General features: G+C 40.1%; 1 protein-coding gene across 2 annotated transcripts in view; it reads right to left on the bottom strand.

Moving 5' to 3' along the window:
* The window catches only part of DOCK10 (dedicator of cytokinesis 10), a 163806-nt gene that overhangs the window by 15842 nt on the left and 120555 nt on the right, over positions 1–27409 (bottom strand). For both annotated transcript variants that reach the window (XM_068407080.1, XM_068407079.1), the window contains exons 25-49: positions 25789–25858; positions 24082–24195; positions 22770–22841; positions 21982–22128; positions 19965–20048; positions 17202–17298; positions 15848–15892; positions 15187–15362; positions 14942–15058; positions 13824–13935; positions 12966–13087; positions 12766–12880; positions 12532–12598; positions 11752–11799; positions 10989–11090; positions 10267–10392; positions 9475–9583; positions 8605–8742; positions 6837–7019; positions 6152–6262; positions 4545–4760; positions 3782–3839; positions 3353–3451; positions 1495–1601; positions 889–1011 (exon numbers count right to left, since the gene is read on the bottom strand). In XM_068407080.1, coding sequence (XP_068263181.1) covers positions 889–1011; positions 1495–1601; positions 3353–3451; positions 3782–3839; positions 4545–4760; positions 6152–6262; positions 6837–7019; positions 8605–8742; positions 9475–9583; positions 10267–10392; positions 10989–11090; positions 11752–11799; positions 12532–12598; positions 12766–12880; positions 12966–13087; positions 13824–13935; positions 14942–15058; positions 15187–15362; positions 15848–15892; positions 17202–17298; positions 19965–20048; positions 21982–22128; positions 22770–22841; positions 24082–24195; positions 25789–25858 — 2758 coding nt within the window. The remainder of the gene's footprint in view (positions 1–888; positions 1012–1494; positions 1602–3352; positions 3452–3781; positions 3840–4544; positions 4761–6151; positions 6263–6836; positions 7020–8604; positions 8743–9474; positions 9584–10266; positions 10393–10988; positions 11091–11751; positions 11800–12531; positions 12599–12765; positions 12881–12965; positions 13088–13823; positions 13936–14941; positions 15059–15186; positions 15363–15847; positions 15893–17201; positions 17299–19964; positions 20049–21981; positions 22129–22769; positions 22842–24081; positions 24196–25788; positions 25859–27409) is intronic.

Genomic DNA, 27409 nt, shown 5'->3' with positions numbered 1-27409 from the left:
TGAGGCGAAGTGAGAGAGCACGAGTACTTTGGGAAATGACACTAAGGATCTATGCAAACATGGCTTGTCTTAACTGGATTACCAAACCTTTGCAATGATAGCTTCACATGCTAAGATTTAACCTTGTCAGCAGTCACCGAAGATTCATTTCAAGGTTTCTGTCATCTTCTGAGTACAGTTTTGTGGCAGTGGTGCCTTTGTGTACCGGGTCACACGGGAAGGCAAGCTTGGGCAGTGGTAGGGACCCCAAGTGTCCTAGGTGCAGGCGAGAGCAGGGTGCCAATAACTCCCATCAGCTCCCAACCCCATGCAAAGATACACTACCCACAATTACCACTAAAAAGCACTTTCTCAGGACAGTGAACCAAAATTTCAATTAAGTTTAAATCTGAGGACCTGCTTCCTCAGTGTACAGCTTATAGCTATCTACCTCTTTGTTTTTTTGGTTTTTTGGTTTTTTTTAATTTAAAACCAGAATAATCAGTAAATGAGATTATAATCTGGTTATCCACTATGTATTGAAATTGCCAAGTAAATAGAAATGAAGAAACCCTGGAATTGTGAAGAGATCACACAATCTATCAGCAGTTTCTAAACTTAAATGCAATGCAAATGTGCTGTTGGTGTAAAAACCCATGTAAAAATTCACATCCACTGGCTAACACAAGAGGTCCTTTTGAAAATTTTTTGTTCCTTTACTGTTGTACTGATGCTGAAAAGAGGAAGGTAAGGTACCAGAGTTTTTCATTTACTCACAGCACAAAACATTAAAAGGAGAAATTACAGACAGGAAGAAAAAACATTCATTTTAAAGAAAGCACTTTTTTTTTTTCCTAAAAATTTTGATATTTACTGTTGTCTTAAGATAATAAAAAAAACCCAACTTACTTTAAAGTCCCTCTGCTTCTCAAAAACAGCAATGATAGGCTTGTTAACCTCAGCAATAAGCTCGTATCTCTCAGACTTCCACAGGTATTCAACACACAACTCCAGCTGCTCCACAAGGACATTCTGCAATTCCACAAATACAAATAGTTCGTGACTCAACAGCTGGTGGCATTTAATTAATAGCAATGCAGCAAAAAGACATACCCACTATTTCATTTCTGTTCTGTATCTTCTATATTAAGGTTTATTTCAATGACACAATGTTCAATCGGGTATTGATGACCTAGCTCTTCTTTAGATAAAAACCCGAAATAACAGTAACATGAAAACAGTTGAATACTTGACATGTAATTCAGAAGAACAGGTTTGCTTCGTGGGCTCCCCCTCCCTTAACTTCCAGCTCTGGTACTTAATGTTCCAGTTAGCTAAACACCTATCCCTGCTATTTAGTGCAACAGCTATGACATTTCACTCAAAAGCTGTGCGCCTGTTAGTACCGCGTGAAGTACACTCTCACTATAATTTATTGTAACATGCACAGGCACCCGTTAGAAATAACACTCTCTGTTCATATAAAACAAGTATATAAATGTTAATGCTGCTGACCTCATTATAGGGAGTATCTTGCATCCCAGAGTCTTCCTTCATAGCACCTTCTTCTTTAATGTTGGGGGTGATGCTCAGAAAAGCAGGCCATCCCATGGAAAATAAACCTTGAAGTGCAAGTATTAACAATGTCAATTAATGCCTGAATAACCAGATAATTCAAAAAGTTATCGGGTGCCATTAAAACAGACAGATTTTATTTGACTGGATTAGTCACTTTTTTTCACAGCCCAAGAGATGAGAAGCACAAATGGAACTGACTGCATTTATGAGATTATTACACACCTTCTCTATGATATAAATCCACTTGTCCAGGCAAAGGGTAACTATAACATTTTCCTGACGCAATCTTATTCCTCTCTTTGGCGTTTCGGTTCCTTAGCTGTACAGTGCTGGCAGTCCTTACAAAACTACACCTGCAACACTCATCTACACAGGAATTACCATTGCAGGCTGAGGCGAGACAATTTATACTGGTGAAACCAGTGCTGTGACTGCTGGCCTGACCTGCAGACACCTGACGCTACATGCTGGGACCTGCACTCATCCCACCCGTCAGGTTTCCGAAGCGAGAGGGGCACAGTCGCCCCAAGCTCACGGCAGCCGATGGGGAGACGGCCGCTCCAGAGCACAGTGTGCCTTTGCTGGGCTCCAGGACACCCTGGCAGCGGCTCTCCTTACCCTGCCCAGGGACAGCAGGGCGACTGCAGCCCTAACTGAGGAACTCTCTTGTAGAAAGCACAGGCTGACGGCAGAAGCTGCTAAAGGGAAGGCTCACAAGGATTAAAACTGAGCTTACATTTAATATTTGCTAAGCTGGGGCCTTAGTGCAATGGTTGCAGAAAGAGCAACTTACACAGGCATTTCACATCAGATCAGGCAGAGTCTGACCTGCAAAGATTTTACTACTGCTTTTGAATGGTGAAGGTAAACCTGCCAGTGGAGGCGATGAACTTCTGACACAGTTCGTGTTCAATTTAAAAGTAGGAAAATGCTAGTAAGGCACAAGGAAAAAGCTAACCTTTAACCATTGAGACAGAGGGGCTCCTTCCCCTCTGTCAAGTTTTGAAAATCATTTAAACATAGGTTTAAAATGACACAAGTTCTTCACTCCACCTACTGTGACCCGTTATTCATGCAAAGTATTTTACCACTAGTGAACCATCTCCGAAATATTGCTCTTCACAGAAAGCTTCCTTATAAAAGGATGCATTTTTTCATCTCACCCACAGACATTTCCAAGTGTATCGGAGAATCATGGTCTTTCCAAACTAAGTTTTCTCTTCCCCAGATATTTGCCCTTGCCCACAGAAATTGGTCTTTGTGAAAATTACTAAAATATCTCATGCTGAGAATTTCTTTAAAATACACATTTCATAAACTAAATAACCACTGGCATAGAAGCACTTAATAATACAAGCCTGCGCTTTATTTCTCTAATAAGCATCACAGATTAAAAAAAAATCTTTATCTATACTAAGTTACATATGGATAACCAGATATTAATTCCACCCCTGTGCCCTCCCAGCTTTGGCTAGTCAAGGAATTGGACATGGATTTGTGCACTAAACACCAATTGACCTCAGAGGGATTTCTGTTGCCGACGACGAGCCCACTGCTCCCTTGCTGAAAAAGCCCTTAACCAGAGACATTCGGAGCAATTCATCAAACCAACTGAAGAGCATCAGGAAAGTAACATATAATGTTCCCAACATTACTTGCTTGCTATTACAGCCGTAAACATGCACTATAAATATTTTCGCTTAGGTAGATACTTTCCCAGATCAACTGGAGAACAGTAATTTGATTCCCTAATTATGTTATTTGACCCATAAACAGGCACGGTTAGAGCACTCACTTCCTCCATTGTGAGTTGTTAGTAACACATTACTATCAGAGACTTGACCGTCTTCCAGGAGCATACGTGAGGTACAAATCTTTTCCATTTTCCAGTAACCTATGATAGTGTAAGATGGTATTAGTACACTGCTACTGGTATGTGTTAATACATGCATATTTAATAACAACAGACCAACAAGTGAAGCATTCTCTTTTAGCACTAGCTTACTAAACATTTAATTAACCCTCTTTACACAAAACACACACTTTCACTGTTCCAGTGCTAAGACTAGCATTTACAATATATTTTAAAAACAAAATATCTGAGAAGAATTCAAGCAGCTTTAAGAATACTTCATATATAAGGAAGGAAAGCAGGACAGCCAAACATTATTTTCAGCAATAATGTTTATAGATACATAGTTGGTTCTGAATACATTGATCTTACCCTTTCTTTTCAGGTACTCTGCAATGAGAGCGGCAATATGAATGTAGCACATAGCAGCCTGTAATGATAGAGCAAGATACATGTATACGTTAAAGTATGGTATGACTTACAGCATACATGTGATAAGGAGCACATACTTTCATCACTGTCAAGTCCTGCTGCAGAAAAGGGAATACAAAATTAATATAATCATTTAAGGAAATAAAGGATTAAACGATGAAATCTTTCTTGAGTGTTAATTTCACGGTGTCTTAGGTAAAAGCATAGATTTCCTCAAGAAAACCATTAAGATTATTCAGTAAATAAGATATTCCTGGGTTATGCACTGGAGTTTTGCATCACCCATTTAGTTTTTGATAAGGACAACGTGTTATAAATGAAGCTCCTCTCCTATGTTGTAGTGGGGGAGAAGAAAATCCTTTATTTAAGTTATGCACTGCCCATAACCTCATCTACATTACACCTACTGTGCCTGCTAGGGTTAGGCAGCAGAGATGCTAACGCAATACTGACCACAGCTTCCCCGTCAGGCATTTTCAAGTCTTGCTCAAGCACGTATCGGGTAGTCACAATTAGGCAAATAGAGAATGAGCACAGCACAACTCTAGGTGTTTTTCAAACCTCTCTTCGTCTAATTTCAAGTATATGAGAGACACTGTACGATTCTCTTAAACCACTACTGTTGTCTGTCTTTCAGAGCCCTTTTAATCAGAACGTCTCAGCCTAAAGACAAATGGATTTCCTACTCGTTTATTTACATTACCTCTGATAAATCTCCGTTTCTTGCGTGAATCTTGGCCATACTTTCAAGCCATGTCCTACGTAATTCAGGTGTGCTGGCATATGAATTGGCTAGGCTGTACTGCAGATCCACAAGCATCTCAGGGTCTTTCTCGTGCTCCTTCATCTGAGCTGTGGCCATTAGAACCGTTCTGATGCGTTTGGTCAGATCCTTCACCTCTGCTGGGAAATTAACGTTCTTTGGGAAAGATAAGCAATACATCACTAAAACCATCCAAAGAGCCACATGCAGCACCCCTGAATGAGCTAAACCTGCTTATGGAAGACCTTCTTCCCCTTCCCTAATTCAGTAGGCTCCGAAGCAGAGTCACAGTTCCACAGTACGTACACATTGTACACAAATCCTTGATGTTTTTGTACTGAAGTGTCACAGCACCTACTAGACATCCCAGTCAGTCAGTTGTACCACTGTCTGCGTGCAGCAACTCTGCTGAAGACAGCAAACAGAAACATTTGTTGCTTACTGCATCCAGAACTGGATTCTCGTACACTTTCATCCGACGAACAGCACCGTGCACTATGGATAGTCCTGCTTAACTACTCTCACAGCATGTTTCACCGCAGTGAATAAAGCACAGCAGTCTGGCTCCTGGCCTTCTCACACTGCGCAAGATTAAAACAGAGTCCTTGTGGTACTCATATCAGCTGTTCTCAACATATTTAACTCAGCTCAGCAGTTTCTCTTCTTCAGATGGGCAATGAAACACATTTCTATTTTCAGACTTCTTTCCCCTCGTTCCCTTTGTTTAAAAGTAAAACCATCCAAAAAAAAAATTAAATGCTCCCTCCACTATGTCACACAGAGGTGAGCGTGTTACAGGAGCAGTGTGACTGACTGCAGTGCTAGGAAATCAAAGCTGGCCTTTGGAAACAAATACAATTTTAACTGCATCTTATTAAATAAGACATCAAATTACTTATGCTAATTATCTACCAATTTGCTTACACTAACTTTATTATTAGCCTCAGTGGAGATACCCTAAAGTCACCTTCAGAGAAGGAAAAACACCTCCAAAGTATAAAATTCAAAATTCATGTTGACAAATGTTTGGTCAGGAATTGTAAAAATTAAAAACTGGAATCCTTTTCCGATACCTTTAGTAGAGACAACGACTATAATAGCAATGGTAACTAATCTAAGAGCTAAGTGCCCTTGTCAGGGGGTTAGCAAGCTGTTACAAAACCCAACTGCTGTGCATGTTCTTGATACACATTTACTGAACAGACTAAAGGCACAGTTTGTAGACTAAAAATTGTCAACTGCAATTGTGTTTCACTAGTCACAATGCATGATATCCTCTCTGACAACAGGCAAATGAACAAAAGCAGTGAATAACAAATAATACAATTTTCAAATAAAAATCTTTTTTGTTTTAAAAATTATTTTCAATTATTAAGCTTCTGAGTCATAAAAATTTTCATGAATTTCAGGCTGCCTGAAAAAGGCACACTATGAATGCATAAATCACTGTCTAATAAAAGCCAGCAATTTTATTTACTGAAACACTCGCTGCTCTGAAATTGTTGACCTTTTGCAAGAGGTAGTGATTGACAAAAAATGTTTCTTACTTTCATCTGCTTGTCTCCATTAGCAAAATTATTTATAATTGCAAGTGAATGTTGAAAACGAGATCCGCCAATCCCTGCATCCGCTATCAGCTGGCTCACTGCCTTGATGAGCTGTACAGGGCGGGAGCAAACACAGGGTGCAATTAGCAAAGAAAAAATCAAAGTTTCTAAAGAGTTTTTAGTCCCTGTTTTAGTATGACTTGATTTACCAGACTAGCAGAGATGCATTTTTATACCTCTCTTAAGAAGATAACATATACCAACGCAAGGAATGTGAGTAATCTTTCCAATGTTTCTAATTGCTCATATTTTGCAGTGTAAGCACGTTGTTACTGGACTTTACATTTCTGTTACTATACTATCAGATTCTGTTTAGTTCCTTCATCAGCTGTGTTCTCACTGCTGTAAGCAATGCATGTGAATCAAGAATAGACATTTATCTGGCTATTTATTGGCTATGTGGCTACATTCACAGCTGTTGTCTTTCCCTGGAACAGAGCCGAGGAGCCCAAGAACAGCAGATAAACCAGCCCAGTGTCTTCAGGCTTGGCAGGAAAATCAAGCTGCCAGAGAACTGCCTGTCTGAGGACTCAAAAAAAATTTGCTTTGCTACAAGGCATAAAAATAATAATGATAAAAACCAATACACATCAGCTAAATACTGATGATCTCGCACTTCACTTACCTGTAGATGGGATCTGACTATTGATTTCTGCTTGTTAAATTCAAAGTTCTTTCTCATGAAAAAATAAAGAAGAGCAGATGCCTCTGTCTGAGTTGAACGTGACCTGTGGTTACAACACTTCAGGATTTCATAGCAGAGTGAACCGCAGAGATCTGCTTGTCCTTGGAAGAATGCTGATGGGAACTATTGAGAAAAAAGTATGAATATGTTTAGCCCTACTCTCAGGCCTTGGTGCAGTTATTCTGAGTCAATACTTTTTTCTGCTAAACTTTCAGTAAAAACAACTCTCCCATATTCATTCACACCAGGGTTTAGTGAAAAAATTAGCTACTGGCTAAACATAATCCCACGTGCAAATTAAGGTTAAGTAAAAACTGCACACAGGTTTTCATACAAACACCATATGCAATGCAACAATCAACCTGGCCTCCAGGAATTCCAGACAGCAGCTGGCACACAGCAAGCATGAAAGGAGAGCAGCCTATCCGCAAGGAATGCAGAATAGCTAACCAGGAAAAGCGTGGGGGGGTTCTGCACTACTACAAAAGCTGTTCAGGGGAAAGAAAATACTTTGAGTAGCAAAGTCAGTGAACTTCCAGTGGTCAAGGGTTTGAACAGCAGAAGACAACAGAGAGTGAAGGATGGCTCTCCAAACCATACCTACTATTTATCAGCAGGGTGAATATAACAGAAGACAGACCGAGGAGAGGTGGAAGATGTACGTATTGGCTACAGATCTCAAGTACTGCCCGAGAGGTTCTGCTGCAAGAACCTCAACTGATCCCCGTTCCCACAGAACTATGAAGACGGAATTAAATCCTGAGAGCTACACGATGAATGAAAAGGGCGATCCTGGATATTTATTTGTCCTCCCCATTGCACAGAGCTCTTCCGTTCCTGACTGCCTGGTATGTAATTTAAAGCTGTCTGTGGATGGTTTACTTTATATTCCCCCCATGTCCTCAAGCTACGTTACTGGGAGAAGCATGATTTCCTCCTCCTTTCCCCTGAGATAACAGCCAGAAGGAGGCCACATGGTTTAAACTGATCCACACTGTTGCGTTTCATAGAAACATCTGGGAGGTCAGGCCAGCCTTGCTTACTCTCACTTCCCCATAGCAATTGTTATTTGTGTACTACATTCTGGTTAGTTTTAAGAGGATCTCATCTAAGTCTATGACTTGGAAATTGTGCAGCCTTTGCAGTTCGCACAAAGTGTCTGATTGCCCATGATCATTTACATATGTGCAATGCAAGCAAAGAAATTTTGATACATAAGCATGTTTTTGTCCAAAAACTCTTCTATTTGAAAATGAGGTATCTGTAAAACTTCTAAAACTTTTGGTGAAGTGTATGGAATACTCTCCTGCTAGCTCCTCTGTGGACAGCTGTAATCATTCATCACCGGATTCTGCAGCCCAGGTATCTGCCATGAAGACCATGGACCTCTAGGGTTTCAAGCTTTCTTCCATGGGTGGTAAAAGCATGAAAGCCAATGACATAGCCAGATATCACAGACTTGGACATTACTTATCTATTTACTTTACAAGTTTCACTTTCTCAGTAAATTTTTCATTTTCCAAAACAGAACTAATTTTTCAGATATTGTCAACTTCTTGCTTTTAATCAGCAATAAATCAGAAGATCTTTGTCAGGAATAAGCATTAATACAGTGAAGTTCAGAACTCTTTCAAAGTACCCAACTGTCCTCAAGCTGCACTTGCTGTAACATTAATAGGTCAGACTAACAGAATAAAACCATAGTTACCTTGCCTACAAACAGCCGTAGGGCAGCAAAGACATGCTTGAGAGCTGCAGCTGACTGGTTGATTTGCAAAAAGAGCATGTGTGTGTCAAAGACTTTCTTCATCAATGCATTCTGGCAATCAGATTGCTGGAGCTGCCTCTGAAAAGTTCACAGGCAAGACAGGACATTCTGGTTATTAAAGTGAAAAAACAGAAGAAGGATCTGCTGGACTTTACATTGGAGTGTTCTTAGGGAGATGCTTTTTTCAATGTAAAATCTCTGCGGATGAGGCATTCCCAGCTTGCTGCAGACTTTTTACTTGCAGTTTTTCAAGGACAGCACTCTCCTATGCCTGTACTCCTACTTGTGAATGGTATACACTAGATTTACGGGCCAGGGTGGCAAAAAGGAGACACTGAATCTAAAAGGAGCTGCCTACTGTATTGCAGCTGTGAGACCTTCAGCAAGTCAGCTGGGCTGATATTCACAGTGCAATGTTTAAAGACACAGAGGATCCACATGCTGACTTGAAGAGATATAGATGATAAGCAGTTCAGAAATCTTTTGTCTAAAACCTCTGAAATCTAGTGGAATAAGCATGACTCAGATACTGTGACATATTAGTAGATGCACAACACTTTCACACATAGCAGGGCTGTACATAGCCCTGGATACACAGGATGCTCTTCTTCCACATCCTTCTATTCAGTTTGGGTACTACGAGTCAATTTCTTCATAAAATACCTTCACTGAGGACTGGCGTATCTTATTTCCCCACCCTGCTGTCTCAGGTACTTCAAGTTTTCTGTGTGCCTGCTCCCTGAGGCCTTCCTTCCACCCCATATCCCACATGGCACCAGTTCAAGCTGAAAATGAAACAGTAAAACATACCTGGTGATTGAGAGTGTAAAGACACAACAGGTCAAGGATTGTAAGGGAAACTTCTGTAGCAATGTTTGCCTCTGTGTCTACATACTGTACAATGTCTGTTTCATTGGAGCTGCCTGCAACATACAGAAAGCAAGATGTCAAACGATCTTCTGAGTGTAGTTAAAGATGATGTAATTCTGCAATCTGGTCATTAAGTCTCAGCACAGTAGAGATGGGGTCCTAACTGTACATTTAACCCAAGGGGTATATTGAAGAAAACTGCTCACAGGAGATTGAAGGGGAGGGAATTTGAGTCAACTTTTACCAGCTGCACCAGTGATGTGAATATATTCTTTCATTGTTTCTGTTTGTCCTCAAAGGAGGAGAGAAACCTAACTGGAAAGTGGGATAGATTACTTCGATCTCATCATTTAAAGAACCTTCTGTCATGAAAAGGTCACTTTTATTGCTAGATCTAATAAATGTAATTTTTCAGCCAGTGTACATCTGCTTGTACAGCAAGGTACATAACCATAGATGTAAGAGATGCTGGGAAGTGGGGAATAACTTGTCATTAAGGCTATTTAAATATGGCATGTTATTGTAATTTATTTTGTTTCTAAATGAACTTCGACCAAATTTAAGCTCAGATTTCTTAGTCTCACGAAAAAAGGCAGAGTCAGCAGCTCTATGTATGTTCAGGCTCTTCTCCTCAAGCTGTCTTTCACTGGCACTCATGATAACAGATTTAGTTGTATAGAGCCTGATCCAAAACCCACAGAATTCCAGAGGGAAGCGAATAATTTTTTGTACTTACTTGCAGTGCTGCTGTCTATCATCTGCAAGAGTTTGGGGTTAGAAAGTGCATTTTTGCCACGTATTATTGGTAACGTTTGAGATCTGTGATGTTTGTGGCCATCGTGACTAGTAGAATGCATCCTGAAAGGGAAAGGTACCATTAAAAAACAGAAACAGAGAATAAACTATCAATGCCTACGCAGAACGTTTCCACGCCAGTTAGAATTTTCTGCAGTGCTTCTCAAAGGGTAAGTTAAACAAACTGATGCAAAATTTTTCAGAGAGACAAAGATGAAGAAGAAAGTCAGTGAGGTGGACAGAACAAACAGATGTGCTGTGATTTCTTGAGATCACAGGAGACAAAACACTCACTAAGCACTGAAAAAAAGCATCAACTTAAATAGCTGGCTGATGTTTAGAAAACTGCCTTTGGGTGAAGAGAAATGGAGATCAGTTCTGTTAACTCAGAATATGAGAAAAATGTATCCTGCTCATGAAAGAACTAATACAGCTTCTATGAGTGGAAAAAAATGATGACAAACTGACAATGACAGGAAAAATACGCGTGTGCGTACGTGTGTGTTCTTTTAACCCTCTCTGATGCTGAAATGGGCTCTGAAATGTGTTACATGTTGTGTCAACCTCTTTTTAGTCAACACCGTGACAGTGTAAGGGGGCTGGAGGATGACAACAAAGATTGTGGTTTTACAGGAGTTAATAAGACCATGTGTCATTACCATTGCGAGAGCAGACCCGATGCCTGGCCAGAGGAGTTCGAACCTTTAAGGGTTCCATTATTCTGGGTGGCCTGAACAAACTTAAAAGCAGCAGCAATTTTCCTGTTAAGAGAAAATAACTGTTAATCTGTTATGGAATGTGACATTGATTTTGCCATGCTTCTCAAGAATAAATACAGGCCTGACAAAACCTGCCATGGAGCATGAACTGGTTCATCTGGTGACCTTTCGTTTTTCTACAGTATGACATATAGAAAAGTTCACAGTAGTAATATTAAATTAAAAATGAAACATCAACTGAAACAAAGTGTGCATTTCATATTTCACAGCTGGAACATCATCTCATGCTTTTTCAGAGAGTGGGTAGAGACAGAAGAATTTTTTTTAATTGCTGTGGAACATTTATCTATGCCCATTAAAACTATTCTTTCCATTATATGGACGGAAAATACAGTGTTCAAGTTCCTTTGTTTGGCATATGCACAGAAATATGGTTGAGAATGGCCCAGTATTTTGGGTTATAAATGCAATAGTAGTTATCATACCATCACATGCAATTCATCTTTTACACCAGGTATGTACTCAGATGTCCAGAACATCATGATAACATTGTTTGCATAAAAGGAAAAATGAAGCATACATTGGCTTCAGTATGTCAGACTAATGCTTTCAGGAGAAAACTGACAGATACACCTCATTTAAGCGTAATGTAATGCAGCAATATTTAAACACTGTAACATACAGTCTATAACTAGAGAATTACCTGACAATATTGCGTTTTCCTAGATATCTGAAATTTTGCAGACAAACCCTGAAAGATAAAACAACACATTTTGTATCTATTAATGGCTTCCTAATTATGAAAAAATGCTGAATCTTAGTGCCTCAGAGAGACCTGTGGCATATGCAGCGGTTCCCAGCCTAGGGATGCACAAGATGTGGCACCACTTTCCACACCCTTGTTCTCTTTCTCCATGGTTGAAGATTCCTGCTTGGTGAGGAGGCAATGTCACAGGTAAAATCTTGGCTGCACAAGCATTGCTCCTTCACCAGTTGAAGTTAAATAACTCGCATTTCACTTGCAAGACGGTGAGGAAATTCTGAAAACAGCTACCTGCATGGATTCTGCAGACATGCATAGATTGGATTGAGCAAACCACCTTGGAGATGTGAAAAAGCAGGTTATTCTACATTACATGGCTTTTCTCATGGTTTGGAAGTTTTGGGGAGCTAAATGCTTTGCTTTTCTCAAGGGAAGAACAGAATCTCAACCCCAAATGGGGAAACTACTATGAAACTCTCTTTTAGGAGGAACACCCAAAGCATTAGTCTCCTGTTCATGGAAATAACCAACATATTGGAGGATATGGATTTTATTAGTAATGTCTCATTAAGACTTTGGAAGATTATGGCAAAATAATCTAAAATGCAAGAGCTATCTCAGCCTATTCCACTAGGTGGACAAACCCAAAGAGAAATTATTTGCAGCAGTCACTTTAGTCACCTTTTAACATAAAATCAACCAACCACAAAGTGAACTTACTCTAAAATGCTGAAAAAGTCTGTTATTTCCGAGAATGGTGCTCGCAACCAGTAGGAAATCAGTGCATCTAAAGGGAGATATTAAAATATATTATGTATCTGTTACAGGGAATTAAACTTGACCCAAAGCCTGTAAAGTATACTAATAATTATTCTAATTTATTGTTTGTTTGGATTCAGCATTCACAATATTTTATAACAATGTAAATTAGGTGGTGAATGCACATTTTCTTACCTTCTGAAATGGTTTTCATAATGTGAAGGAAACACATAAGAAGGCTTCTAGTTTCAGCTTGATCCAACTTGTCAAAACGAAGAGTTGATCCAATCAAAGACAAAGGTCTCATGATCTGTTGAATTGACAGCAAAGGGTCTTGTTAGGTATAGTGATAGGTTTCCACCTCTAGTAATCGTTTTCAACATTTGCACATGTACCTTTTCACACGTGTCAGTTCTCTCACTGTTTTTTTCATTGGTACTTGGGTTAGATTCAAGACTTGCTAAGGAAGCTCTGGAGTCAGCATGGTTTGCTGCAGAGATAGCTATTGATGAAAAGGCTGTAAATGAAAGTCATAGCAAACATGCTAAACTAAAACATTCATGGAGACAAAAACTAACAAGAAAAATGGAAAACTTAAAATGTGTCACATGCTGGATTGACACCAGTGCTTTGAACTTCCAATGACAAAGCTATTGATGGCTATGTTTAGTACTGAAAACATGCAACAAGTTGAAGTAAAATGATTCAGTTTGCTGTTATTCATGACATTAAAATGGCCTGTTGCATTCCGTAAGGCCCGACCTAAAGCCACAAAAATCAGTGGAAAGATGCCCATGAACCCTGGGCATCTATACATCCCTGAATTTTGAAATGGGGTTTGGAGGAAGTAAACAAAGTAAGTTGTGTTTATACCTTTCCATTAAGCCTCGAAAAACTAAGAATACTTGTCTCCAAGAGACTTCATGAGTTTTCAGGAGAAACCTTGGAACTATTCTTAAGTCAGGCAGAGACTACAAGAATGAACTCAGGCACAGGGATTTGTGAGAGCCTGAATACTGGCATCGTTCCAAAGCAGGAGAGTAAGTGAAGCAGTGGAAGAAGAGCAGCTTCACGAAAGAAATAAAAATCAATCCAAAAAACATCCAAAGGGAAGAGAAACATCGCATACCATGTTTCCCTGCATATCATAATAAATGGGTTAATGATACCCATCATGAATACTAAGCAGAAAGCACGATGGATTGAGATACACAGAAATCTACCTGTGTGCATGTTCAATCTGTCATTTATACCTGCTATAGAGTTCAGAACATCTTTGGAAAAGGACGTGTCCACAGAGTTTGCATGTTTCATTGCTGTCTGGCTCTGAAATCCTCCGGCTGTGCTCAAGTCATCCCTAGATCCCTGTATTACGAAAGAAGCAGAACAAACCGCAGTAAATGATATCCCTCATAACTTTCACAATGACAGCACACCTGACAGGCTTTTCTTACACACTGAGCTTGAAAATCTACTTTCAGTTGTTTAGACACGACAGCTTTAAAAGACCAAGGCTTGCCATAATATGCCGAATAGTTACCTGCAATATGAAACCCTTTCATAATTGAAGTTGTAAAGGACAGATCAAGTCTAACTGTGTTCGCTTCTCAAACACTAGCACAGCACTGGGAAAGGAGTATTAACTGGTGCTAGCAATGATCAGATGAAACAGGCTCGTTTGCTGGAAGGACCGAAAGACACAACACCACTGCAGCAATCTGTTTCTAGTTTTTAAAGCAGGTCTATGATTATAACACATCTAATCTTTTAAGGAATAAAAAAACATGCTCCTCCACATGCGCAGTTTATACAGACATTTTCTGTAGTGGTAAAGCTGTTTTATGATGTTTCTGTACTCCTTCCCTCCTTCAGCTACTTGCAGGCATTCCCTCTGCCTCCTGGTATAGTTCACGGTCCCTCTGTTGTACCAGTGAAACTGCCTGTGGGTTCATCATGTAACCCTGCTAAGAATCTGGGGGTGATGGGAGTTCTTTACAACAAGATCTCCCAGCCACCTGCCAAGGGACCTGCCCGAGGACAGGGCCCTCATCCCCCAGCCTGCAGCACCAGGGCGGCCATACCGGACAGACTGGCTGGGGCTGCAAACCTCTAAGTTTGAGTTTCCAGCCCTGGGACAGCCAGTGTCCTGGGTCTGTTCCAGACACACAGTCTGTACCCTGGGCCCTGCAGGTGCTCTGCAAATCGAGACCTTCCAAATTAAACATTGCGGGTGCAAACAAATCAGCATTTTCAGAACTGCATTTCATTAGCTAATTTGTGACCAGCATACACTTGGACCTCTTCCCACTGGATTGACTGGGTCAGATCTCAGTTCGATTGTTTCAGTGTTCTGAAAAATCACATGAATTACCTGATTGGAAGTATTGAGATTGAAAAGGAACATATCCTTCATGTAAATCCTTGGCATATTGTCCAAAAGCATTCCATAGAGTGGCATGTACAGGTTTGCTATTTGTGCCTGTTTTGCCTAAAAAAAAAAAGATACAACACAGTCCTGAAGAAACTAATTAACATATACTAGTGGCTAAGGAAGTTTCATATATATTTAGCCACCTTATGAACAAGCAAATGAAAAAGAATAAACAGTTTCTTTACCGGCTCTGCGTATCGATCATCAAATGAATGCTTTGCCATTAAGTTTTTAAGCACAGCCAAAGCTAAGTGCCTAATATCCTGGTCTTCTTGCAAGGCAAAACCAACCTCCCGCAGCAGGACTCCAATTAGAAAATGTTTACGGCAAAATTCATTGGTCAATGTGTACTCTGGAATATCTTGGAACAGAACGGACAAGAATGCTCAAATTAATCTACAGGTTACATACCCCTCCCCCCATTTTCCAAATTTTCAATAACTTTTACTGCTTTAATCCACTGTTAAACCTTGATTTCCTGATCTGACTGCCCCATTCTTGCTCCCTCACTTGCTAGAATTAATTAATCTAATATTATCTCTCAAAGTCATGCAGTTTTTACAATTTAATAATAAAAGACAATTTGTATACACATTTCCATATGAGAATCTCAAATGTTTTGCACATAATAAGACTATTCACTTTGAAGCACGGAGTCCAAATTGTTGTTCCCACATTCTAGCTAGAAGAGTTCGAAAACACGGACATCCAGACTAATTCCACTTTTGAAAATGGTAAGCAATTTTTGCCTAAATTTGCCACAGTTCAGTGGCAGCGGTCAAAGTAAATCTTAAAGCTCTTGATGCGCCATTCTACTTAGTTCTTATGCAGTCATCTTGTTCATACCTGATGTTCGATATTCCTGTGTTGATTCTGAAGGAGTCACAGGGTCTTCATTTTTCATAAATATAAAACAAAAATAGGCAAAAATAATGCATTTTTTAACTTATTAAGTGTAAAAAATATATGTGCTTTGTACCTTTTTTTAAAATTTGACTCAAATTTGAATGAAACAGCTTCTACTGTTACAGAAAGCTATGAGCGTCAGAACTGAACTCACTTTTAGGTGCTGAAAACTGAAGCAAAAAGGAGACAAGGGCCCATAGTTTGAGAGGTGTTGCCCAGAGAGATGATTCTGCCTTCCACTGGAAGATACGTTCCATTCTCAGCAACTTAAAGGACCACATCCCAGGTGAACTCCCCAGAGTCCACGGAAAACTGTCAGAACTGGGAATTGTGCCCAGGGCTGAAACCCCCCACCAGCGCCTTTGAAACCAAGAGAAAAAGCACCCAGAACTGGGCACTGGCCACAAAGTTAGGTGGAAAATAACAGATTTCAATGCACAAGATGGAATGCACAGTGGCTGCTGGCTTTGGGGCATGGGCAGGGTAGACTCACTCCTGTGGCAGAGCATAGGCAAAACCTGTTCATGTTTCTCTCCAAAACATGGGTTACACACAGTATCCCCAGCCTTGAGAAGCAGCCAAAGGAGGTATTACTAACAGATTCTGAAATGGGCCTCTCTTGCCACACTGCTCCAGATAAAACACTGCAGTATGCGGTGACCACGTAAAGTTCAGGCTTGCCAGAGGCCAAGAAAGTAAATGCACTTGGGAGAAAAGGGCTATTGTGTGGGACCTGCCTGACAGCCCTAGAGATACTCTGGAGGCAACAGTACTAGCAGCCCATTTTCTGAGAGATGGATGTTTCCAAACTCCTGCTGCATGTCCAGTTCAGATCTTCCCCACCAAGGAGGGGCTGTCACATGGACGAGTCATACTCCCAACAGCAGCAGGAAAGCCTGTTCCCAAATAGCAGAGCTTCACAATGCCCTTACCACTGCCTCAGCTTCTTCCCCTTCCTGCTGTACCTGTTCAACCCCTTCCCTACCTCACCACCTCCCCAGGCTACTGCAGCTTTAGTAATTAGTCCTCACAAATAGTCCAGTTCATTCACTTCAAAACTTCCAGCAAAAGAGTCACCTCCCACAACCTAACTGGGCTGTCAGGAGTTGCATTTATTTACAGGCATACTGAAATGATGCTATTTTTATCATGCTGCTTAAATACCACACCTGAAAAGCTGTTTGGGGCTTCTGTGGCTGATGTGCAGACATGACACTTCAGAGAACTAATTGTTATCTGCTCTTTGAACCTCCCGATAATTCGCTGTTGTACAGAAACCCTTCTGGGTTCTTACCAGGAATGTTTGAAGACCGTATGGGCAGGCACAGAGGGATGAAGTGCTCATGGTGACAGACTTCTTGGAGAAAGTCAAATTTGAACTGATGTAAAGTCTGAAAATCACAACACACAATGGCTCAGTTCACATTAAAACAGGGAAAATGGTAAAATAGAGCTGCACTACTATTTATCTCTACCTCAAAATTCATACTCACACCCAACAATGAAACCTTATGGCTTGTTAAGCCAAGCTGCACAAATAATAAACACGTAGTTTTCATCTCTGTTATCAAATGAACTCGTCACAGTCAAACAAGCTTTTTGGATTTCCCAACTCTGATTTTTCTTTGAAGATGTACTGATAAACATAAGCTCAATCCAAGCTAAATATTTGAGGTGTATTTAAAGCCACACTGGGACTTCTGATGGTATATACTATAGCACATAATCATAGTGAAGTATCTTCTCCAGTTCCCATAAATTTGGTACCGTCATAATTATTATATCTGTCTTCTCTTTTTTTTCCTTTTTTTTTTCCCCTTTCTTTTTTTTGGTCAACCAAATACAAAGTTTCAGCCACACAGGCGAGATCCAAAACTTATTGATAGTGGTGAAAACTTCCTCTATTGATGCCAGTGAGTTTCAGCTCTGAAGAAATTTGGGTATTAGATAATTTTGGTATTATTTCATTAAATTTCCCTTGCAAGAAGCCATCCATGATCTTTTGTGAAGCCTTGCAACTACCTCAAGAATTTATCATTCCCACTATAATGATGTGCCACTGAGATATAAAGATAATACATGACATCCAGTAATCAATTTTTATTTCCATCTTCTCAGCTCACTGCTCTCAGTGGCAGGAAGTAGTCATTCAGGACTACCAATATGACACTGCATCCATCTAGGTCAAACACTTGCCCTAGCATTAAAAAGTACTTGTAAAGGTCTTTTATTTGCCCTGTGTTTAAGTCTTCAGTCCCTAAAATTAAATTGTAACATTTCTGCTGCCACCGTCAGGCTTGGATACCTGGAAAATGCACTTTTTCAGAGCCTGAGTAGTGGATGGTGGGGAATTTTTCCCTGAAATATTTTACTGCCCTGTAGTACCTCATCAGGAACACAGCTGGACATGCAAACACCTGAAATGTGTTTCCCAAGAGGAACTGTGACATTTTTAGAGAACACAACAATGAACTAAATTCTAATGAGGTGTTTCAACTTTCGAATAAATTCAAACTGCAACGTTATAGACTGATATACCCAGAAACTATTTATTCAAGCAGCAATATACACTTAAATTTTCTGGAGAGGTCAGACTGCAGTTTCATCTTTTTGATATATAAACAATCCAGTTGAAGAAGGAAAAGACACACAGAAAGAAATCCTGCAGCGTGTTTAAACAACCGACTCTTCCTTAAGCATCTGACTGAAAATGAAAACAATGCAATGCCCCTCTCCCCTTGAGGTCAGAAATCTCTGATTTTATTCTGTGGCTATTGCTTTCAAGTGCCACAAAGCCTGTTCCAGCGGTACATGTGTCTCAGCTCAGCAGTGCTTCTGCTTCCACGCATGTTGGCGGATGGCTCTGGAGGGATGCTGGGTGGCTGGCAGCGCGCACACGCTTACTGCCAGGGAGGTGGAGGTCTGCTCTGCACACTGACTAATCTCAGGCTTTTCCAGTGGCCATTGACTGGCTTTTTCAATTAAACATCTGTTTCTGTGGTTGAATGTATTTAGGGAAGTTTGAAATGTGGAAACAATTTTCAGATTGCATAATGTTATTTTCAGAATCACAGACTTCAGGCTATGACGTTAATACTGAGAGACTCCATTCTACGTCTGTTCCAGAGATTAGGTGAAAGACACGACTGCAGCTTGAAGTTGGTTTTAGTAAAAAGCAAAACAGACCTGGAGCAATCTTGCTGATTACCTAAAAATGCCCAGATAAACACTAAAGAATTATAAAAAATTAATGGACAAAAGTTTTGTAAGATTTTTTGGGAAAGATGAGTCATTCAAAGTGTGTATCTTTACATTCTGTTATCTGTCATCTTACATACTCTGGTATGACAGCTCAGAAACCCAGTCATGGAGGAGAAAAAGCCTCTGACTCATCCTGATGGCTGAAGAGTAAAGGAGTCAAGCTGTATAATTTGGGGACCTCTTGCCGTTTGAAATTTATTGTTCAAACTATATCACAGACTATTATAGGTATTACTGAAGAAATTCAGGCTGCAGGGAATTTTCCTCATAGCAAGCACAAACTAATTTGGAGCAGATTAGCTTTCTTGCATCACCAATGAGGTAAGAGCATACCATTCATTCAAAGTAACTGAGATGTTACAGTCTCACTTGAGTTTACACAACGGTAACTTGTTCATATGCTCTTACTTTAATCTCCTCAAAGAAAATTACTGCCAAATGCTGCTGCTATTTATAGACCAAACCAGAAGTGCACTCTCCAAAGAATCAAAGCTTAAATTCAAAGAATTTCTGAGAGGTCTGTCTTCTGCATGCTTTGGTCTGAGCAGTCTTTGCAGAGTCTGCTCTCGCAGGGCTCAGTGAGCAGTTGTTTGGACACGGCTACTTACTCCCAGAAAAGGGGATAGATGGCTCAAAACCAAGAGGTTTTAACACATATTTACAGTAAATGTTTTCACTGACTTGAGTTCTGAGCATGGTGAAGCCATGGAATAGATCATAAATAGTTTCAGTATAAAAATACCCTGCTAGCGAGTCACTTTGGGAAAAACAAAAACAAACAAAGTCAAAACTATACCTTGCTATCTCCTGTTCCAAACATGCTTACATAATTGTTGACCATCTTGAACACAAATCCACGATCCATAAATGTAAAACAGCGCTGAGAAAGGGGGAAAAAGGAATTATTATTTTATAGCCAAAGAAGCAGTACATGGCTTCACTTACCTGGCTGTTTGCCTTGCATCACCTATAAAGAATAATTTGTGCAGGTGAAGTTAGTCTTATAGCAGGGCAAGGAAAACCAGGGAACTAGTGAATCTGGCTCGATTTTTAAATTTATTTTCAGTAATAATAAATTGATCAAACTTTTCATTTTCACCATGTCTACAGTCTAAAATAACTACCACAGTGCACAGTGCAGCAGGAGAAAGCTTATCTAATGAAAGCCATTTATGTACTGCAACACTCAATCACTAGAGGTGGTACGTGATGGGAGCTGACCTGAATATCTCCTTCAGTGGCAGAGCAATGACTCTTGAGGAATCAACCCAGCCACAATACTTGCTATGAGCTACATTATCTCTCTGGGAGCAAATATGCCACTACATTACTTTACAATGAGAACGTTGCTGTTGCTGACTGATGGGGCTAAATAGCCAGAAGGTGTAAAGGCTTTTGAGGGCCTCGGTGCTACTTTTTCCCTGCAGAGTCAGCCTACCAGACAGGGAATGCAATCCGGAACTCCCCTCTTCTCTGGCACTCCTGAACTCTACAAAACTAGTGAAGTCCCAAGCCTTCTGCCCACACAGCATTCAAACAAGGCTGCTGCAATCCCAGCTTGGAGAACACCGTATCATCTCTAACCTATGTAATTCTTTCTGGCAGACTAGACTGGAAAAGAAATTAAAACACAGCCATATGCCATATCGAATAACACAACATTACTGTCTTCCCAGTTTAGCTGAGTAACACACAAAAATAGCATGCAAATCCGCAACACCTCCACAGGTGCAACACCACACAGCTGCTGACTAAGCCCCTCCACCTCTGCTCCTGCCTCAAACCAGCATCACCTTCCAAATGATGTAACACTATGGATAGACACAGCTTAACATCAGTATGCCAACAGCAACTAGGGCTTCCATATGGTATCAGCAACAGTGGCCAACACAGCAGACAGCAAGTTTATCATTTATTTCACCTACGTACGAAAGGAGAAAAATCTACCTTCAGTTCGTGGTTGTTTGCCTTATAACCTCACAAAAACATTTTATTGCTGGAATATGGCTCTCTCCTAATGCTGTGCTTTGATTTGTCATAAAAGATTGAGTCTGGGTTTCAGTGTGTACTATATACAATGTTCTGTACATCTTTAATGTCCATCATTCCATTAATGGAAAGGCGCGAGTGTGTGTCCAGTTTAAATCTACATTAAGTATCTGGCCACACAACTTACTGAATCACAATTTTCCCATGCTCCACAGCTAATTCAATGCTGGGAAAATAAAAAGGATTGAGAAATATTAGGACAAAACCATAAAATGCAACCCCTTTTTGTGACTCTTCCAAAGCACACATGTATTTTCTTATATTTGGTAAATGAAAGGGCATTACAGAGTTAAAAAGGTAGGTTACAGTATTTCACATAATACTTGCCATTTGCTTATTCTGGTTTGTAAAAGCTGTCCACCCTGGTTGTGATTAGGAAATACTAATCCACCCACAATCATTCAGAGCTATAGTATTTAAAGAAAAAAATACCAGTTCAACTGTAACTATGGTTTCGTTCCTTAACAAACTTTTTATCCATTTGAATGTAATGTAAGAATCTGAAAAATATGAAAATTGAGCTCTTTTAGAGAATAGATATAAATGAATCAGAATTGCTTTAAAGCAGACTTAGATAAAGCTTTTGCATTTTCAAAGACCCAAGGGCATAGAAAAACTGAACTATAGGTCAACACTAAAATTGGAAATCGAGTCATCATTCACTCAGAATTGTTTTCACTCCCTTTAACTAGACTAGAAGAGTCTCAAGTTTGCATTAAGTATGGAGAAATAAGTGCATATGCTGTAATGACAGAACATCTCACCTTGAGAAATTTGGCAATGCTGTAATTTGCATTCCTAGTTTCTTCAAGAGCATCTTTGTACTTCCAAACAACATGGTCTGCTAAGACCATCACAAGGGTATCCAGCTCAGTCTGAAATGATTCTGGAAACCTCTGAGTTCGAGAAACCTAAGCAGGGAATAGATCATCACGTGAGAGTGTATGATGCTGCACATTAAACCTGAAAATACATTCAGGCCAAGAATAAAGACAATAAAACACAGGTCATCCAGCATAGAAGAAAAATATTCCTAGAGTTCCATAGATCTCTTCTGAGTATAAAACCCAAAAGGAAGAATCTGGTCCATAGGGAAGTGGAAAATCTTATCCTCAGATTTCAGCACAAGTATACTAAGAGCATCTTTGATAGTCAGGCAGAAAAGAGATCAAAGCACTGATCTCCAGCTATGCAAGGTTTGCTCAAAGCAAAGTAGAGTGTCTAGATACTTTATTTGCTGCCTGGCAAAATCACCTGTTGGGTAACCAGCAGAAATTAGAGAATTCTCATTCCATTTTAACCCCCCCATTACAAAGCTGATGTAACTGTATTTTTGGCCCACCAGTTCTGTATAAGCAAGAATAGGTTTGAGCTTATCAGGTAATATGATGTTTTTGTGGGTAAAAGCAGTATTTTACAAAGTATAACAGCATTTCTTTTTTTGACCAGTCAAGAAGAAAAGTCCAAGTATGTGTATTTCCCAGGATTCTGCATTTTATATTTTCCCTAAGAGGCTGACTGCCTGCTTAACTGAGATCCCATATATACTTACTTTTGTTTTGTTTGCATCAACCAAGTGCTGTGCCATTGATTTTAAGATAACTGCAAAGAAGAACCATGAATGCTGTTCAAAAGAAGGAAAAAAAGAGATTAGGAAAAATGATTATCTGATAAATACTTTATGATGCATTAGCATTCCTTATAGATGGATTGCATTTCTCAGTAATGCACAATGATAAACCCTATGTGACAAATAAAGGAAAGAGATTAAGTGCCATGTATCTGAGTAACATTGGCTCATGTCCTTAAGAGAGTTGAAGCCATCTCGGGCACTTTGTCACTGCAGCTCTGCACAATAAGGAGCCCGCAAACACCACTCCTACAATCCTTCCGTTCCTGCTGAGCTCTGTCTTCATTGTTTGTTTGGAGGTAACTGGCAGGAATGCATGACGCAGAGAACCTCAGAGAACAGAAGCTGAGAATAAACTGCTTTGTTAGTTCCAGCAGATGATTGGTAATTTGTCCCAGAATAAGATGGTACTTGTTTAAAAGATAAACAGAGTGGTTCTTCAAATACCACTTAATAGTGAGGAGGTAGTATACAGATTAATATCTGTATCCTCACGTATCTCAGGAGATATGGGAAACTAATACACTCAGAAAGCTTACAAATTGCAAAAAAACCTCCACAACAAACTAAATCACAAGTACTTTTGCACCCACGCTTCCTGCAGACCAGCTTTTCTGCTTCTTCAGTCTATTTTTGCTATTCCAGTGGCTCAGCACAGGAAATCGGAACGGGTTCACTCTAAACATTTGAACATATTTTTGCCACTGGGCACTCCTGAGCTGGACTGGCTAGCTCTTACATCATAACCGAAAGCCTCAGTGATCGGGCTTGCACGTTCAGGAATTTCTTAAACCTGGTTTGATATGAGAAACCTCAGGAAACCTCAATTATCCTCCTTTTGGTCACTGTCAACCAAAGGCAGCAGCTGAAATCAGATATAAATGTCCCATTTACAGATGAATATTCTCCCTGCATCTTCCAAAATAAAAATTAAAATGAAGTAGCCTAAAAGTAATTGCTCACATCATATTGTGTAAGAATTGGGTTTCTGACTCAGACTAAGCTGTAACAGAAAGCAGGAATTTTATTATGCAAATCACGGCATTCTGAGAAACGTGTTAAGCTGAGAAACTGTAGCAGGTCTGGTAAGTCCATTCTCTTGAATCACTGCAGGATGTGATTCACACAAAGCTCATACAGGGAAAGAAGAGAGGATAAAGAGATGCGACAAGTGAGTTTCAGGCAGAAAACCAGTAGTAAAACTACAAATGTGCTAAGTCAAGCTATCATTCACCTTTAAAACCTGTTTCACTGTTATTTGGTCATTTAACTTCAGAAGACCAGTCATGTTCTTGGCCAGCTCCTTGTGAACAGTCCTTCCTTCAAGTGATTTGGTCATGAACACATACTGAAGAAGAAAGGAAAAAGAAAATTATCAAAATGCACATTAAAACAAATACAAAAAACTCAGTAGAAATTATTTATACACCACTAACAGCTGAAAATCTTTGCCACCAAAATATCCTGACTGAACAATACATTCCCATAAAGTTTAATTCCCCTAGCAGCAATGGCACAACACTGCTGCCCTACAAAATCCCAGTTTTAAACACAACTTCCTGTTGATTTCAGCTTAATGTGAACCAAGAGGAAATTCTGCTTTAAATCAGTGCTATGATTTATTTTTTCAACGGGGCATAGGATCCTGACACCTCTAAACTGCCTTTCAAGCCACTTCACCAGCGGAAAAAAAGAATAAGCAAGCAGAGGAAGTACGGAGGGGTTTTTGCCCACCTAGGCAGGGCCACCTTTCACTTGCTCCTTTCTTCCATTGGCAACAGCTAGTCAGAGTGGCTAACAACTCTTCATCCTGAAGGCACAGAGCACCCACTGGAGCTGACAGAAGGGGAAAACTACACCCCTTTTAGAAATCGAGCCCTCAAGAGGGGGACCTCAGCAGAACTTGTCTGTGCTTAAATCAGAGTACTTGAGACTAAAATTTGACTACTAAGGTGCTGAGATGCATCCCCTGTAAACACATACTTTCACGAAGCATGAAAGTAAATCCATACCATAACCAAAAGCTTAGTTAAAAAGCTACAGCTTCGTAAGAAACATGCAGACATCTTGCAACCACAAAGAGAACCCAGAAGTACCTCTTCCATAAAAATTACCACTTATGGATCGTTTTCAATGAGGGCAACCCTGTACACATATAATACAGATGGTCAGATATTTTAAAGCGATAAATCTCATCACAATCTAGAGGAATGCTGCAAACTGTAAGCAAACTACACCAAATGTCTCTCACTGGTATCTATCTAGCTGAAGTTTCATGATCTTTCATGTATTTATCTCCCCCTTTCCTCCTCTAAAACCCTGCAAGGCGTGAAATTCTCAGTTTAACACCATTTCACGAAGACTGACGCTAAGCCTATGCTCCTAGCAGCTCAATGGAAGTGCATTTACACTAGGTGTTGCTTCTAAAATGTAAACTCTAGTCATGAGCCGACTGTGGGGAATTGTCCCTCCCACATCCCAGTACCCTTTAAGAGTGCACTGCAGCTTCCTCTTCCCGTGCTTGCTCAACTTGATGTCCTATGGCAAGAAAGCTGCACCAGGCAGAGGAAACATGAGCAGCCCTTTGTCCGCCTCAACAGAGTAAGGTTGTGATCCAGGACGCAGCTGAGTGTGGTGCAGAGGACACTCCATGGAGTGACTCTGCCCTGCAGCATGCCCTTAAAGCACAGAGAGGCAGTGTAATTTGTTCAAGGTGACACAAGAAGCTTATGGCAGAGGAGGAGAACTGACTCAGCCTCTTCCAAATCTTACGTTAGTTTCCTAACCAGAGTCACCCAGCCTACTAGTGGCAGAAAGCTATGATGCAAATGTAGAGAAAGCTACAAACAAGTACAGCCAAGAGTAAACAGGAAAAAATCCCACAAAAATCAAAACCAAAACCCTCCACATAAAATAGTTAACAGTATAACAGCAATCATACCGTCACATAAGAGTCTATGCAGTTGTCTAGTTGTTCTTCATGGCACTTTGCAACAATGTTAGTAAGAACCCTGCAAGATAAAAAAAAAAAAAAAATTTGAGCTGTTTTGTGTCATAAGGCAGAGAAAGTCTATCTGATGCGTCACATTGTTCTGTTATTGTAACCTCATTTAAAACAGTCCATGAGGGGTGTGATCCAAATGATGAATAGTGTGTACAGAAACTGTCCCACTGGGAAAAAACAGTCATTCCTTGGGCCCGCCACTTGCATGGATTGTGCTGTTACATATGCATTCCTCTAACAAAATGCACCTGGTTTTAATGATTATAACTGTACTGGCATTACAACAAAAGAAAACTATTAACTAACTAAAGCTTATACAGACCTCGGATGTTTAGGAATAAGAAAAATTAGAGTACGTTAATGAAACAGAGAGGCAAGGGCATCTTCCTCTGTGAATGCCACATGTGAGGTTCTCTCAGTTCTTGGTAATTCTGTAAAGTTCTGACACTCCGCTTCTGACGGCACTGTCAAAGACAAACACAAGCCTAGGCTCCAGCCCGAGCATGCCCCTCTCCTGCACTGTTTGCCCATAATCTCGGACTCAGCCCCAGCCTGAGCGCCCAAGCACTCAGAAACAAAAGGCCGAGCACAGCACCCTCTCGTTACTGCGCAGCAAGGACAGGATGGACTCTTGGTGCAACCATAGATGCTTTGAGCTTCTGCAGATCAGCTTGGTGATCAGCAACATGTAAGAAAATTGCCTGGGTCATGCCAGCACTCGCTCTCACAACCAGAGCTTCGACTAACAGCACAGGTGGCACTGCATGAGACCAAGTGTTTCAGCAAAATTTTCTCTTCAATATGTACCTGGGCCATCTTTGTTTGAGATCATCCTGTTTCAGAAAACACAAGTCTGAGCAATAAGTCTCCTTCAACTTAAGCATGAAATTTCCTCTTGAGTATTGGGATCTCACTTTTCCGGGATGCTTAATATAGAAAAGACACTGCAATTTTACAATCTTGTTTTTATGTTAAAAGAACGGGGAGGAAACAGCTCATGATTCTCAAACGTCAAAAATGAGTGAACCGTATCTCAAATTCAGTAATAACAGTATGACTAAAATGGAATATTAATATGCCTAGCTGTGGTCCACATACAAGAAGTCATTTTGACTAGCTTGGTGATTTGAGTGTTTTCTGCCAATTCTTATTATTGGATTCAAAAGCTTTGTAATTCTTTTAAGTTAGTATTTTTCATATATCTCATCTCTTGCTATTAGTAGGAGAAGTAAAACTTGGGGCAAAACACAAAAGCTATGACAAAATTAGTTGTCCCTTTATTCTGAATTGAAATTGAAATGAGTTCTGGCTAAGATGGGACATAGAAATGATGACATGACTGGGCCCCCAGACAAGTAAATAACCATGACAGAGTATAATGTTTTCTCCCCAACACGTAAGCCAATCTATGCTCTCATTCTGTTGTTGCTTTTAATACGTTCAACACAAGCTGCTTCAAGCTATTCAGAACAAAATACAATGTGTGTATATATAGGACACATCAATGAATGGCACACACAGCAGACATGCACATTACCATTGACCTCAACACTACCAG

This window comes from Nyctibius grandis, chromosome 8 (genome assembly GCF_013368605.1).
Source record: "Nyctibius grandis isolate bNycGra1 chromosome 8, bNycGra1.pri, whole genome shotgun sequence".
NCBI lineage: Eukaryota > Metazoa > Chordata > Aves > Nyctibiiformes > Nyctibiidae > Nyctibius > Nyctibius grandis.
The sequence above is the reverse complement of the archived record's forward strand: the minus strand, read 5'-3'. Positions and strand labels throughout refer to the sequence as shown.